Raw genomic sequence first — 14,031 nt, forward strand, 5'->3', positions numbered from 1 at the left:
GAACAACCAATTCAAAACTGACCCCCACCCCCTTTTTTTTCACACTTTGTGATTGGCTGGAGGGATAAACATAGACTTTCAGCCCACAAAAGTCCCTCTCATGGCAAAACACAACAAAACGGCAAAATACGGGCTGTGGTGGTGGTGATTTTGTCATCATCCACCACCATAATTTAATGTGTATACATCTAGTGTTCAAGAAGTGTTTATTTCTGAGTGAAAATTAAAGACTTCACCTTTAAGTATCTCCAACTTCTTAAAATCAAGTCAATTAATTTATTCAGAAAATATTGCGTGAAATTTCTCTCGTCAAAGTTATGATTTCTGGTAGAATAAAAAACACTTTCAAGTGTGGCATCAAGAACGACACCAATTTTACCCAAATTGTTCATTTCAGTTGGCCAAGAGTGGCCAACATAAGGCCAAAAGGTACAATTTGACAGAAATAGTATTATTTAAAGAGCTAAAGATGAAACCGTCAATATCCGTTCCCTCACATTTATGTCTACAAAGGTAAAAAAAATAAAAATAAAAAAGCCAAAACATCACTCATAGGGGATACATTTATTCAGTTTTGTGGCTTAGATACAAAATAAATATATTAATGGTTTATTTTTAAATAAAATACTTCTGCATATTTGCTTTACGGATTATTAGGACTACCTTAAAATAAAATGTAAAATCTTCAGTTATAAATATGAAAATAGCCTCTAAAGACAAAGCTATAAGTAAGACCATTCATTTCAAGTAGTAGATGAACATTCAATAGTGTGCATATGTTATACAGGTTGTGACTATTAGTACGTTCCCCTGAGAGTCTGACCAGCAGAGTTCACCCACAGGAGACAAATTGCATATTTCACGTTTCTGATAACATTGATCAAACATACCAGTGTGCCCGTATTAGTAAAGTCGGGCTGTTCATTCCTCATGATTACAGTATCAGGGGGTCATGTAAAAAAAAAAAAAAAAATAGAATAGCAGCCTTGTCAGTTTCAAATAAACTCCAGGCCTTCATACTTCTCATCTCCGATCTTTGTCTCAGGCATCAGCACCTGGCCGTCGAGCGTAAACGCCATGATGTAGGACGCGATCCGGCCCGCATCCTCCTCGGATTTCAGGGCCAAAACAATCTGATCATCTGTGTCGGGGACAAATTTAAATGAGGAAAAGCCGTGCGTGGGGTTCAGCGGCCCCACGCGGCGCATCGTTACGTCGCTAAAATCCGCCCGGCAGGACAGCAATAAGTTGGTGGCGCGGCGCTCGTCTGCACTCTCTTCGTAGCGCTCGTGACTGGCGCGGCGAGGGAGGAAGAACCAACGTTGAAGCCGCTCACTCCACGCCGCAGATTCGTGGATAAGGTAGCCTGCAGTAGACCGACAACGCACACGTTATATGAATGAGTCAGTAACGAGATTGACGGAAGTGGCAACTGGCGGAAACCTGGTGGTTTGATCCCCGCGGCGCTCCGCAGGGCATTGTAGTAAGGCACCCAGTTCTTGTGCTCGACGTCGCCGTAGTAACCGACGACTTTCACCCACTCTGGGTGGTGGTTGACTACCTCTCCAGTTGTGGTGGTCCACTCCTTGCCAAGACCGCCAACATATAGTTGATCGTCTTTAACTGCAAGCCACTCTGCCTTAAAACCTACAAACGCACATATGAACAATAACATGAACACTCAAGTTCGAATCCAGACCAGATCAGGAATCCATGTCGCCCACCCGAGACAGTAGCTGACCTTTGGAAACCGACCCATCGCCGTCGGGCAGTATGACCCAGGGTACCGCCCGCCTGCCCTCAATCCTGTACACCACACCTGTGCGGTCGTCCACGCTGTACAGATGCCCGTTAAACGCCACCAGCTCAGACAACTCCATACCTGCGAACGAGATTTTATCATTCCAGGTGGAGGACCCGTGGACTTTGCCGTAAACTGACGCTCAACCTCGTCCTTTCTCTGCCAGGTGACTCTCCAGTGTGATGGTGTCCTCGTCCCATTCCACGCGTAGCGTGTCGGCCAATTCTGAAACAGTCACGTGACCCTTTTTCATGTAGCTGAACCACGTCTGGTCCTTGGGGCTACGTGACGCCGTGTCCAGGTCTGCAATGACTCCGATGCGGTACCTGACGCCATCGTTGGTCTTCACGGGCGGACTTAGAGGGTACGTGTCATTGTAAGGTTTTCCCCTTTTCTGGGAGAGACGCAGCACATTTTGTCTCGGAGTGTTCCAGAACATGTGCTGATGATACATTTGCAGACTGTTGCGGTGGGAAGGGCTGGCTGGAGCGTCTGCGTCCCCTCCCAGGTGGTGCGAGTACAACATGAGCACTAAAGCAAGCATGGTGGCCACAGTGATCGCCCACCATTTGGGCTTGATGCGAGAGTCCGTCGTAGCCGCTTGCGTCATGGATGACAAGGCCGAGGGGAGGCCTCGGATGGCGATGCCCAAAGTGATCATGGAAGGGTCGGCTTCATCCTCGTCGTGCAGCACAGACCGGGGAGGGTGCAAGGGCGGTTCTAGGATCAGAAGTTTAGGGGTGATGAGTTCCCGGCAAGGCAAGATACAATTCACTGGTTACTACATTTTGCTGCTTGCTATCAACTGAAAATGACATCACAGTTGCTCCAAACAACCAATAATGGCTCAGCTTTAAAAAACAGGTGATTGCCTGAACAACTGTGATGTCATTGTCAGTCTACAGCAAGTGGCAAAATGGCCGTGCCCTGAAATGGATAAAAACAAGTTGATTATGCTGTTTAATCTATACTTCACAATTCCAATGTTAATCAGAAAACCTCGTTTAGATTAGTGGGACCGCGTAGAACATATTATTGTTAAGACATTTTTGGGTTGATTTCCCCTTCAACTCATTTGCTCCCAAAAACGTATAAATATGTTCTACTTTAAATATTACCTTTTTTTATGCTCGAGCATACAGAAAGCTTTGATGCAGCCTCTGAACTGAAGAGAATGCTTGAAGCAATGGTAGTTACTACAAAAACGGCCAGCAGGTGGTAGCAGAGTATAAGAGCTCAGCCAGGGCCATTTTGCTTTTTGACAGAGTTTTCACCAGAAATGTGAATCGTGATGAAACTTAGCTATATTATAATGCTAATTGCTGCAAAACTGATACAAATATATATTTTTTCCTGATCAAAGAAGAAACTCTAATCTTTCTTTTGGTAGGTTCCATGTTTTTAGAGCAATAGAAGACAATATTTTGCGGGCCTTGCAAAATCAGTCAAAATCCAGTAAAACAGCCGTGTTGCTTCAGTGAAAATGGCTGGGAGTGAATGAGTTAAAAACAAATAACTACAGATATTTTAAAAAGTACAGAAATAAAAGCTAGCTTACAAAAATTTCTAGAACAAACAGTGTAACAAAAATAGTTAACTATAGGCATATAATGATTAAATCGTACCTTTGACACCATGGCGATGTAATAAAAAAAAAAGAAGTATTTAGTATTTAATATAGATGGCTAAAAGCTCCAAAGGGTTGATTCTGGCACTTGCCAGTACAAAAGAATCAACCCAAACCAAAAGTGTTTTTTTTTCTGTTGATGATAATGTACATGAATTGCTGATTAACAAATGGCAATGTTGCACATAAGTACTCATTTCAGAGAAACGTTTAGAGTGGCCAGCACAATATTTAAGAAGCTTCTCCATATTATAAAGTATGTAAAATATCATTCTGAGAGTTTTTTTTAAAATTAATTAATTATTTAAACCTTTTTTTAACCTTCTAAGTTTGGAGTTGGGGAAATGTTTTAAAATTATAAAAGAGCTTATGTCTTGCAACAATTGGTTTCAACCTAAAATATTTTGAGTTCTGATTGTTTCTTTCCATTTGCAACCACAACTTAAAATTTGGAATGACCCAAAACGTTTACGATAAATGTTAGATACATCTAAAATGCCGGCAAGTTTTGAATACAGAACTTGAAAACAAAGAACAGCAGGCCGTTCTCATTGTTCATTGTTCATCATAAGGCTTTGTTGTCCTTCTCAGCAAGCAACACTGCATGCATACAGTGTAGATGCTTTACACTTCCCACGAGACACCTTTAGCATCATGACAATGAAAACATGAGTTACCCCAAAAAATTTTGATAGAAAAAAAATCTGCAAAAAAAAACAAAAAATGCAGCTGCCGAACCACAAATCATGGGGGTTAAGTGTAAAAAATACATTAAATACCGTAAAACTAAATACAATTGTTCTGATGGGAAGGTTTGTTATAAAGTCCAAATCGGAATTTAAGTACAGTGGGTTAACGTTTTCAATTTGTTCTTGTAAAACAGCTGAGCTAAGAAAGTTCAAATTTGTACAGTTAACACTTTTCATCATGACATGGACAGTTTGACCCTGGAATCTAATTTCCATTTGATCCTATGGGATTTTTTCTTTCCAAATGAAAACCTCTAGGACAACTGATCCTCTTGTACTTCTGTCCTTCCCTTCATGCTCCTTTCGTGCACACACAAGCACACACCCACATTCAACGGTTCCTCAACTTTTCCCACACACGAGTCGACCAACAAAGAATGCTCTTGTTGTCACTAGTGTAAGCACGACCCATATTCGCCATGGCTGCGCATCACCGACTCTCCCCTCCTCATGCTCTCCTGACACGGTTACTGACGCCAAACCAAACCATTCATTTTGTGTAAACACTTGTCCTCACAGTGTCGCAGGTGAGTTAAAGCCCATCCCACCTGGCAAAAGGCGAGGTACACCGTGGACTGGTCACCAGCCAATCACAGGGCAGAAAAAACTATTCAAACACACTTCCACAGTGAGTGTGTCACCTATGGAAAATTTAGATATAGAGATTCGAACCACCCAAGAACTGTGAGACAAACATGCGAACCACTAGCGACTATTCCGTTCGAAGTCATTCTAATTTACCACAATATTTCTTTGTACGACGGCGTATTAGGGGTACGTATAAATATTTTTTAGAGGGCGGGGGCAATATTCCGAGAAAAAAACTCGCAAATTTGCCACTTTAGAAACTCGCAAATTTGCTAGAAAAAAACCCTCAAAAACTTAGAGAAATACACGTAGCGTACTACTCGACTGTTTGTGCCAATACTTTTCGGTCGGGTTTCCAAATAAGGAGATAGTAAATGCTTTAGTATTGATTAACCATATGATGTTAAGCATTCGCTCTTGTGTACCGTTGTGTAAGCCACTGAAAGACGCCTCACTTTGCTAAGGTCAACACCTGGACGATCAAGCGTTTAAGTTAATTTGTTAAAATGTATATTTACTTGTACATTTATGTTTCCAGAATTATTATTTACACATTCATACATTTTTTTGGTACAAGTATCTAAGTTGATGTGCCGAATCTGCTGCTCTCCGTCATTCATTTGCATTTACCTATGGTATGCTAGCATCTGATTGGATAGTGTTAGTCAGATGATAGGGGATCAGGAAGTGTTGTCGCTCTAGCTGCGGTGAATGACGAGTAGTTTAAATTTAATTTACGAATGAATCCGTCTTTATCCTGCCTTTTCATTTTATAAACCGTGTCCCATTAACCACCAGCGAATCCTCACATGATTAGACTATAGCTACGCTACGTGCTAGTTTTTTTCCCTCTCTTTGCTGTACATTAGTTGCCATGGCTACATGAAAGCTCGCGGGGGAGTCAATAATTTACAGATACAGATTTCAACGTACAACAACATGCTACTTACTATCATCTATGTACGTATTAACTGCACATCTGTCACGCAACGGTGGTGGTTCATTGAAAACGGAACCTGGGAAGTACTGACATGAAAGTCGTCCGAACAAATAATCAAGTTCCGACGTGGCACGTTTTAGCTCGTACTTTAGAAAAAAATATATATTGGTCTCAGCAGTCAGTTACGTTTGTTATGCTAGTATGTGTCCACATCATCATCCAGTCATGACCGCAGTGATTGAATTAAGCACTGTCGACACACGACAGAAAAAGACACTGTTGAACATGTTTTCAGCCCACTTTACGTCGCCATAGCGCTAACATGAGCCAGCAGCTCAGCTAGCGTTTGTAAGTTTACCGTCAACTTTAGCACAAAAAAAGTAACGATGTTTATAATCTGGTTGCTTACCTGGTATGTGCCATGTTCGCCTCCATGTCGGTCGGTGTTAATTACTGTATTTCTTTTGAAAGACTTCGCGGTTTCTTCTGCTGCCTCAAGGCAGGCGACTTTACGCCCTTCTGCTTGGCAGACGTAAAAAAAAAAAGGATGGTGGGTGCCGATGTTAAAAAAAGAAAAAGGGAACAAGTTATACAGTTATACGACGTAATACAGCCTAAAATTAAATAGTGCGCTGCATCTTGAATAGAAGCAAACCCGTTAGACACAAAAAAAAAACACCCATTTTTGTATTATTTGTTTATTTTGACAACAAATGACTGAGCCAATGTGTAAACAAATGTCATTAGTTAATGTGCAATACAAGTAGTGAGTGACTGTGTGCATCTATTCATCATTTTATTTAGGTCTTACTTTCATTAAAATATAGACATTTTATACTGACCCCTAAAGATAGTCTTTCACAGTTAATGTTACATGTAACAGTCCCTGAATGATTATTAATTAAATGCTATAGTCCCATTGTGTTTTGTTGTCTTCTCAGACAAACCAACAATGGCAGAGTATAAAGGCAAAACTGCTGCACTGAAAAAATAAACCTCATGTGTCTCAGTCTGTGTTAACTAACAAAGCACAGTCGCAGACAAGCAATATCAAAACTCCAGCCATGCTGAGCTCTTCAGTGCTTTTACAACATTTGAATGTGAACCGAATAAAACTACAAACTGTGTTCCGAGCACAAAAGAAAAATGCCAGCGGATACAGACAACCATGAATCCAATGTATTTGCACAGGTTCCCCCAAGGAATACAACAGTAACTATAGTGACTATTTGTCAACAACTTCAACATGATGCTGGGATTTGATTATCACCACAGAGCATGTTTCCAAATGGGTGCATGATTAAGCTCTCCTCAGACGTCTGTCGGTCGATGACACGTCCACCTCAGCACTTCCCCATCACCTTCAACAGGAGCTGCAAGAGTAACAGTGATACCTTCAAAGAAGCCATTGTACTGAATTTCAAGTTTTGTTCTCTTTGGGTATGCATTTGCCTACGAAACAAAGATATTAGGTAGTTGCTCTAGTAAGTTGAAATGACGGTTTAATGGACTACTACCTTCGTCAAGTGATAATCTCCATCAACCAGCTGTTCTATGATATTGAAGTGGTCCGTGTTCGACACATCCTCCAAGGTCACATTCATCCCAGTTGCCTTCAGAGTCTGGGACAAAATTAAGAAGTACTTGTCACAGGGAAGTAAAGAAATATGTGAAATTCTCAACTTATGATAGTAATCACAGTATCCTTGGATACAAGAGTGATTAGCTTTTTTTTTTTATTGCATTTTTTGAACAAGGTCAAAATATTGGAATGGCAGTTAATGAAAAGAAATCACTTGGTAAGAGACAACTGATGGTAATTGGGTAAAAGTTTTTTTGTTTTTTTTACGGCCGATTGATTTTCGTTTCAGCTTAAAAAATATAAAGTAGAAAATATACCTTTATCTCTGTTTGGGATGTTCATAAAAGGCAAAACCAGACATGAATTACAGAATACAGACATTGTAGTAATCCTCTGACTGCTTGCGAAACTCCGGCGAGTCGTTCTCAGCGACGGCCACAACAATTTGGCAGCTGGCGGAGGAGAGTTTGACCTGAGGGATCAACTTGCTGGGGCTGTTTCTTATGGCCACCTCCCTGCCATCATTTAAAACAAACAAACAAAATGAGATCTCTCATAAGAATGGCGGTCGTGATGATTCTAAACTAACTAGGCAAACGTACCATGTTATCGTTTACTTTTGAAGACTACAAGAAGTGGATTAGGAAAGCTTGTACATATGAAATTTCTATCAAAGAGAATAACAAAAAATGTATGGGAATTATTCACCAATTTTGACCGACAATCATTCAGTCAGTCAACCAATACACTATGAGTAACCCTTGTATAGTACTGTTAGTATCCATCCATTTTGTAAAGCGCTTGTCCTCACTGAGGTCATGAGTTGGCGTTTTTCTCAGCTGACTTCGGTGGCCATCTCCATACTTACTCTGTCATCTTCAAAGGTTCGTTGACATATGTAGACAGGATGGGCAAGAGGTCATAGATACCGCTGACAAGAAAAGCACCTACAGAAAATTAAAACAAGTTGTGAAAGTTTTTCCTCATTCTTCTTTATGACAAAAAACAATAAGTCAACACTGCTCACCTTTGATTTGAGGAATGATGCTATACTGCGACCAGTCTGTGGAAAGGACCATTGCAGCCAGGTGAGCACCGGCAGAGTGGCCACACAGGTACAGACCACTATAAAGAGACATATCATGTGATCAATAAGAAATGTATTTTGGAGGATGGCAAAGAAAGTGAGTGCGAGCGGGATACCTGATATGAGAATACTGCTGGACAACAGACACAACACTCTTGCGTACTTGAGAAACCATCAGGTCCATATTACCTAAGAGAATTGACTTCTTAACACACAATCCTGCTTCTCTCATTGGCTGGATTTACACTGCACATCTAAGTGGCCATCTCGGATTTAATGCCTATAGCTCATTTATTTAAATGTCTTGCTATTTCTGATTTGTGTAAATACAATGCATGAATGAATATCTGAGCAGGAATTGTGTCGCTGGAACCATGCAGTGTAAATCCAGACATGGACAACCATCAGGAATGGACTATCTACTATCTACCTCTGGGGGCGATGTCATAGCCAACTGCCACCACGACTACACCTTTATCGATCAGCGGGACTGCCATGAATCCTGACTCCTCCTTACTGTTGGAGCATAATGCATCAGCATGAAAAAACTGAACAACCACAAAATGACCCATTTATTTTTATATAGCACAATCTCTTTATAAAAATAAATTACAAATGAAAACACTTTTAGAACAAACAAAATATTGAAACTATATATTATGTTACTAAAACTATAATTATAGTGAAAATGTCCTTTCTTTCATCTTTGTCAATTAATATCATATATGAGCTTTCCGGTTTCATTTTAATGTATTTATTTTGCGTCCAAACAGTGAGTAGAAGAAGGTCAAATGGTCGTTTCAGTAATTGCACTCAATACTCCATATACAGCAGTGGTGTCCATACTCGGTCTTCGAGGGCCAGAGTTCTGCAGGTTTTGGATGTTTATTTTCTCCAACACACCTGAACGTCATCAGCAAGCTCTGCGTAAGCCTGATAACGATCCTGTTCATTGGAACAGGTGTTTTGGAGCCGGGAAATATCCAAAACCTAAAACTAATAAAAACTAACAAGCCGACTCCAAAAACGAACTAAAACCAACAACCTAATTTAAAAAAAGTCAAAACAAAATACAGAATGTAGTAAAATGCTAAATTATTATAATCCTGACCCCATGATTCTGATGAGCAAAAGATCATACCTGAGAAACTGCCAGTATCCTCCATGAAGGTAAATAACAAGAGGTACATCTAAAAAACAGGAGAGCATAATCAACACTATACGGACACTAAATTGGAGAGTCGTGACAGTTGCATACCGAGAGAGTTGGTAGTGGGGATATAGGCATCCAGTTTTTCACCTTCACCTTCTCCATAGGGCACATTGAGTAGAGTTTGAGTCAGAGCGCGTGCCCGGTCTGTACCTGCATGTAAAAAGCATTCAATAGTATCATACATATTAAAAACAGTGAATCTCAATCACTGTGCTATGGCAAATTGTACCATTTTACCCTGAAAATTATATATATATACAAATTCGCCTATCTATTCCACCAATTATAGTGACAGGCAGAATAATTGAACTTAAAGTGCTTGTCCACTGTATGTGAAAGTTCAAAATTCAAAATCTGTGGTGAAGGAGTGTCTTGGTCACAAAACATCTCCCACACGTGAATATTGTGTCTTTCATGACTGATTATGGGCGATAAATACTCATAGACAGGCATAACGTTTGCCCAGGTTGTATAATTAACGACTATTCCCGTTTCTTCAATGGCTCGATGGTGTCAACGTGAACGGGATTTCTGTGTACATTTACACAGTATCGAGGTTAACTTTAATAGCGACCAACCTTCCTTTAAAGTCTTGACGTGGGCCTTGATCACGTCGTCTGCCGCCATACTGTGCGACCACCGGCTGGGTGAATACTGTCTCTCGAGCTCCTGGTTAGTGGTTACACAGGCAGTGGTTCAGCATGCTGGTGACTGAGACAAACCGAGCCCGGCCGCCATGAAACAGCACACGGCGTCCGCCATCATTTCGCGGAGTTACGGCAAAATAGGGAAAACAGCGCCCTCCTCTGCTATGTTGTGGTCATGAGTCATATTAATGAAGTTAAACATTATGCTATTTTGACACCAAATCTCGATCTCTCACAGGCCACGTACAGTAACATATCTACATTACAGTCTTACATCTTTCGTCATAGCAGTCCAGGATTTCATTTTCTATCTCTTGAAGCAGCCTTGTTGAAACTCGCGTGATAGATGACCAGCGGGGTGAACTCAACTGTTTGGTACTTTAGACCCTTGACTCCCACCAGGTAAACCCATAGCGTAAATCACTGCTTTCCATACACAGTTGATACACTGATAAAATAATGCATATGCTTAGTTGTTCTCTATATCCCGTTTAAAGCAGAAGCCTTTAAGATTACTTATTTAAAAAATAAAAAGTTAGAATTCAATTAAATATTAAATAATAAGTATTAATTAATTACGTAAACGTAATGACAAAGGGAAATTACATTAAAATGTAGCTAACCCTTGACCTAAATTTGAAGTCCTGAGAGTCTTGAGTCAGATTTGTCAATGAAAATATATTCTTTATTAATAATCAGAACCCTTCATAGTTTAGTTTATATTTGTGAACTCGGTTCATCACCCATATGCTAGCAAAATATCTTCATGTTATTTTAGTGTTTATCGTATGGTAATGAGATCAAACAATGCTCTACTGTACAGAGTGTGAACAATACGACTGTGGGTGCGTTCGGAAATGCACCTTGTGTTCGTTCGGAGAAGCAAAGCGCACTCCCCTCTGATTCATTCCCGAATACAGTGTCTGTTAGACTTACAAAGCAACAGGTCGTGCTTAAACTGTTACCATCTGTATTTCCTCACACGCCGGGCTCAGTTCCTCCTTTTTGGGAAACTGAATAACCGTATGACTGTTGGCACATTTGAACAATGGTCTGAGTTTCCGAACGATCTGAGTGGAGCAGTGCGCTGGGAGATTATTTTCGAACGTACCCCGGGCATTTTTTTGTCAGGTTGTTGTGCACGATAAAACCGGGGTCGGCCCAGTCGGTGGCACTGTTTCTGCCCTCATTGGCTAAAAAAATCATCATGTGACCATTCAGAAACAAAGCCAATTGGTCGAATTCATTTCCGGTTTGGAGCGGATATACTCAAAGGAGCGCGCTCGTTTAATTTATTGTTTGAGACCAGCTGCTACTTGTGACTTAGTAAAAGTCTGTATTTTTTATTTTTTTTTGTTTGCTCCTAAAAGAAATGGACTGTATGGATTTCCCTAAAGTTTTTCCGAATTCTCCGAGGAAAGCCCAGGGACAAATCCAGGTTTGTCATAACTGTAACGTCTTTGTTTTCATCGAAACGAGACAAAATATTTAATGTAATCCTGTTCAAATTTGTTGTGTGCCAGCAGTGTATTTGCAGGTTTTATTACGTAATTTCCGTAAATTTGTTCATCTAACTGTCTCCCGTCCATTGTTTTTTTTTCTTTCTTTTTTTTACAGGTCATATTTGGTCCGATGTTTTCAGGCAAAAGGTAATCTTGTACGATTTTCGTTTGAAATCCTTTGAGTTACAACCTCGTTTAATGGATGTGTTGTTTCAAATTGTATGTGGAAACAACAGTACTTTAACTTTTTCAATCTGTCCCGCCAATTCACGCACACGACACGTCACTTCTCTTTCTCCTGCCCTCAAATGTGCGATGGCAATCGTCCTCAAACTTTGTACACAAAGTACCACCTCCCCCCAAAAATACCATACCATCATTTTTAATGGACAACTTTATAATACAATGTTATAGTCAATTTATTTCTTATATGCATTTCTGCAAAACTTGCATTCATGTCTGATTTTATTTTCTGCAGCACTGAATTGATGCGAAGGGTGCGGCGTTTCCAAATAGCGCAGTACAGCTGCTTGGTGATCAAATACGCCAAAGATACACGTTATTCGGACATAGGCATGGCCACACATGATGAGTAAGTGTTTTTATGCTGCAAAACAGTTTTCTTGTGAAAGTAACTAAGTTGTGTTTGTATTATTTGGCATTATATATCATATATATTATATCATGCAAAGAATGAACTTGACCGTGTATGTTTTAGAAACACAATGGAGGCAGTACCTGCAAACTGTTTGAAAGATGTGAAGTCTTTGGCGCTGCAAAGCTGCGTTATTGGAATTGATGAAGGGCAGTTTGTAAGTGTACTTTTTTCCCAACGTGACACCATTTGTGCATGGACTGAGGACTCTCACTTTTCCATTCAACTGTTGTTTCTTTTTTGCATCACTGCAGTTCCCAGACACAGTGGAGTTTTGTGAGGAGATGGCCAATTTGGGCAAGACGGTTATCGTCGCTGCCTTGGATGGAACCTTCCAGAGAATGGTGACTTCCTTTCTTTCCTGACAAATGCACATCATTGTCTAGTGATGGAGCAGGAATGCGTTTTGACGCATTGTTGCTCATAGAGATATTTATTCAGGGGTCAACTTCCCTCTTGTGCATTTTTGCAGCCATTTGGAAACATCCTGAACCTCGTCCCTCTGGCGGAAAGCGTGGTGAAGCTTCACGCCGTCTGCATGCAGTGTTACAAAGAAGCGGCCTACACCAAGAGGATCGGAGCAGAGATGGAGGTGAGCGTACAACCAAGGAAATAAGTTAGCAGGGTTTATTTTGTGTTAGCCATCACGTTTCTTGTGGTACGCAGGTGGAAGTGATCGGCGGAGCTGACAAATACCAGGCAGTCTGTCGAAAATGTCACGGAAATCTGATGGCGGCCAAAGAAAATCGACCTCCGTTCCGCGATGAAACTCCTCAACATGCACTTAATGGAAAACTTGTGGACTCGGGAATTCCCAGGAAGCTTTTCTCTTCCCTCCACCTCTGAATACACACAAACAGTTGAAGTACGGGGGTTTTGAAATTTAGCTGCTGTGTGTTTTAACTCATTTACTGCCACTCCAATAAAAAATTAACTTTTGACGTCTTTCGCCGTAAATGGCAGTGAATGAGTTAAAAGCAAAGTCTCATTGCTTTCAACACAATTCCAATTGACTCAATTATATTTGTGGTGAAATTCCCACTCTCCTAAATGGGAAAATTATTTACGTTAAGATATGGTAATTGTTTTTTTACAGTGCTGATTATGTATTTGTTAATGTAATCACTATAAGCACTTGGATATTTGTGTAAGTTATTGTGTAACTGTATTAAGGGCTTTTTTTTTTAAACACAACTTGTTTACTTTTATCCTCCCTTTATACAAATCTTAGGTTGCATGTTAGTTTTGGGTACATTTCTGTTTAGTTTAATCTGCCAGTTGTGTGTGTGTTTGTTTTTTAAGCAACTTGGCTTTTCGACAGTATTAACTTGTACAGAAACACCGGTACACAACGTGATACGCATGAGCATGAAATGCATTCTACCAACACAATTTATGTATTAAATAGACTGGGCATTGGTTTAAAATGAATTTAGAATAATGATTTGATTTTGAATGATGTTGTTCATCTATGAATTGCATAAAATGTGACTACATATGTGTGTTGATGTATTTCTATGCGGGTTTCACATCATGGTCCCTTAAAGAGTTCCTATGAGGTTTTTAGAATTGCATGGCGAATTGGTAATTACTTATGGCCAGACTTGGGGAAACCAGAAAGTAAAAACCCTGTCAGCGAT

At 40.3% G+C, this 14,031-nt stretch overlaps 3 protein-coding genes across 5 annotated transcripts; 1 reads left to right on the forward strand and 2 right to left on the reverse strand.

Moving 5' to 3' along the window:
- Positions 1-549: 549 nt before the first annotated feature.
- cant1b (calcium activated nucleotidase 1b) lies at positions 550-6,248 on the reverse strand. Of its 2 annotated transcripts, none has more exons than XM_077570867.1 (5): positions 6,115-6,248; positions 1,949-2,521; positions 1,742-1,882; positions 1,444-1,647; positions 550-1,366 (listed from the first exon to the last, which is right to left on the reverse strand). In XM_077570867.1, exons 2-5 carry the CDS (start codon positions 2,460-2,462, stop codon positions 996-998), a joined length of 1,230 nt encoding a protein of 409 aa, XP_077426993.1. In that variant the 5' UTR covers positions 2,463-2,521; positions 6,115-6,248; the 3' UTR covers positions 550-995. The 2 variants fall into 2 exon arrangements, with proteins under 2 accessions (XP_077426993.1, XP_077426994.1); XM_077570868.1 differs by lacking the exon at positions 6,115-6,248 and adding an exon at positions 5,716-5,859.
- A 236-nt stretch (positions 6,249-6,484) lies between these two features.
- afmid (arylformamidase) lies at positions 6,485-11,015 on the reverse strand. 2 transcript variants are annotated; one of them, XM_077570454.1, is made up of 10 exons: positions 10,166-11,015; positions 9,633-9,737; positions 9,516-9,564; positions 8,805-8,890; positions 8,491-8,563; positions 8,315-8,412; positions 8,156-8,234; positions 7,667-7,802; positions 7,223-7,327; positions 6,485-7,078 (listed from the first exon to the last, which is right to left on the reverse strand). In XM_077570454.1, the coding sequence occupies exons 1-10, from the start codon at positions 10,212-10,214 to the stop codon at positions 7,049-7,051; spliced, it is 810 nt and encodes a 269-aa protein (XP_077426580.1). In that variant the 5' UTR covers positions 10,215-11,015; the 3' UTR covers positions 6,485-7,048. The 2 variants fall into 2 exon arrangements, 1 of the variants encoding a protein (XP_077426580.1); XR_013294746.1 differs by having other exon boundaries at positions 7,063-7,078; positions 7,605-7,802.
- A 449-nt stretch (positions 11,016-11,464) lies between these two features.
- On the forward strand, positions 11,465-13,889 carry tk1 (thymidine kinase 1, soluble). The gene is made up of 7 exons (XM_077570457.1): positions 11,465-11,672; positions 11,852-11,883; positions 12,215-12,328; positions 12,455-12,548; positions 12,646-12,735; positions 12,864-12,983; positions 13,058-13,889. The coding sequence occupies exons 1-7, from the start codon at positions 11,607-11,609 to the stop codon at positions 13,235-13,237; spliced, it is 696 nt and encodes a 231-aa protein (XP_077426583.1). The 5' UTR covers positions 11,465-11,606; the 3' UTR covers positions 13,238-13,889.
- Positions 13,890-14,031: the final 142 nt, after the last annotated feature.

This window comes from Vanacampus margaritifer, chromosome 7, assembly GCF_051991255.1.
Source record: "Vanacampus margaritifer isolate UIUO_Vmar chromosome 7, RoL_Vmar_1.0, whole genome shotgun sequence".
NCBI classification, from domain to species: Eukaryota; Metazoa; Chordata; class Actinopteri; order Syngnathiformes; family Syngnathidae; genus Vanacampus; species Vanacampus margaritifer.

Bases quoted from the DNA above. Each gene is read 5' to 3' on its own strand.
- cant1b (XM_077570867.1), bottom strand. From the start codon at position 2,462: ATGATCACTTTGGGCATCGCCATCCGAGGCCTCCCCTCGGCCTTGTCA. The intron at 1,648-1,741 runs GTCAGCTACTGT...GTGCGTTTGTAG, and splicing joins CGATGGGTCGGTTTCCAAAG to GTTTTAAGGCAGAGTGGCTT. The intron at 1,367-1,443 runs GTTTCCGCCAGT...GGTCTACTGCAG, and splicing joins CGCGGGGATCAAACCACCAG to GCTACCTTATCCACGAATCT.
- afmid (XM_077570454.1), bottom strand. From the start codon at position 10,214: ATGGCGGCAGACGACGTGATCAAGGCCCACGTCAAGACTTTAAAGGAA. The intron at 7,328-7,666 runs GTCTGTATTCTG...ATTTTGTCCCAG, and splicing joins AGTCAGAGGATTACTACAAT to ACTCTGAAGGCAACTGGGAT. The intron at 7,079-7,222 runs GTAGTAGTCCAT...TTACTCTTGCAG, and splicing joins GAGATTATCACTTGACGAAG to CTCCTGTTGAAGGTGATGGG.
- tk1 (XM_077570457.1), top strand. From the start codon at position 11,607: ATGGACTGTATGGATTTCCCTAAAGTTTTTCCGAATTCTCCGAGGAAA. The intron at 12,549-12,645 runs GTAAGTGTACTT...GCATCACTGCAG, and splicing joins GAATTGATGAAGGGCAGTTT to TTCCCAGACACAGTGGAGTT. The intron at 12,736-12,863 runs GTGACTTCCTTT...GCATTTTTGCAG, and splicing joins ATGGAACCTTCCAGAGAATG to CCATTTGGAAACATCCTGAA.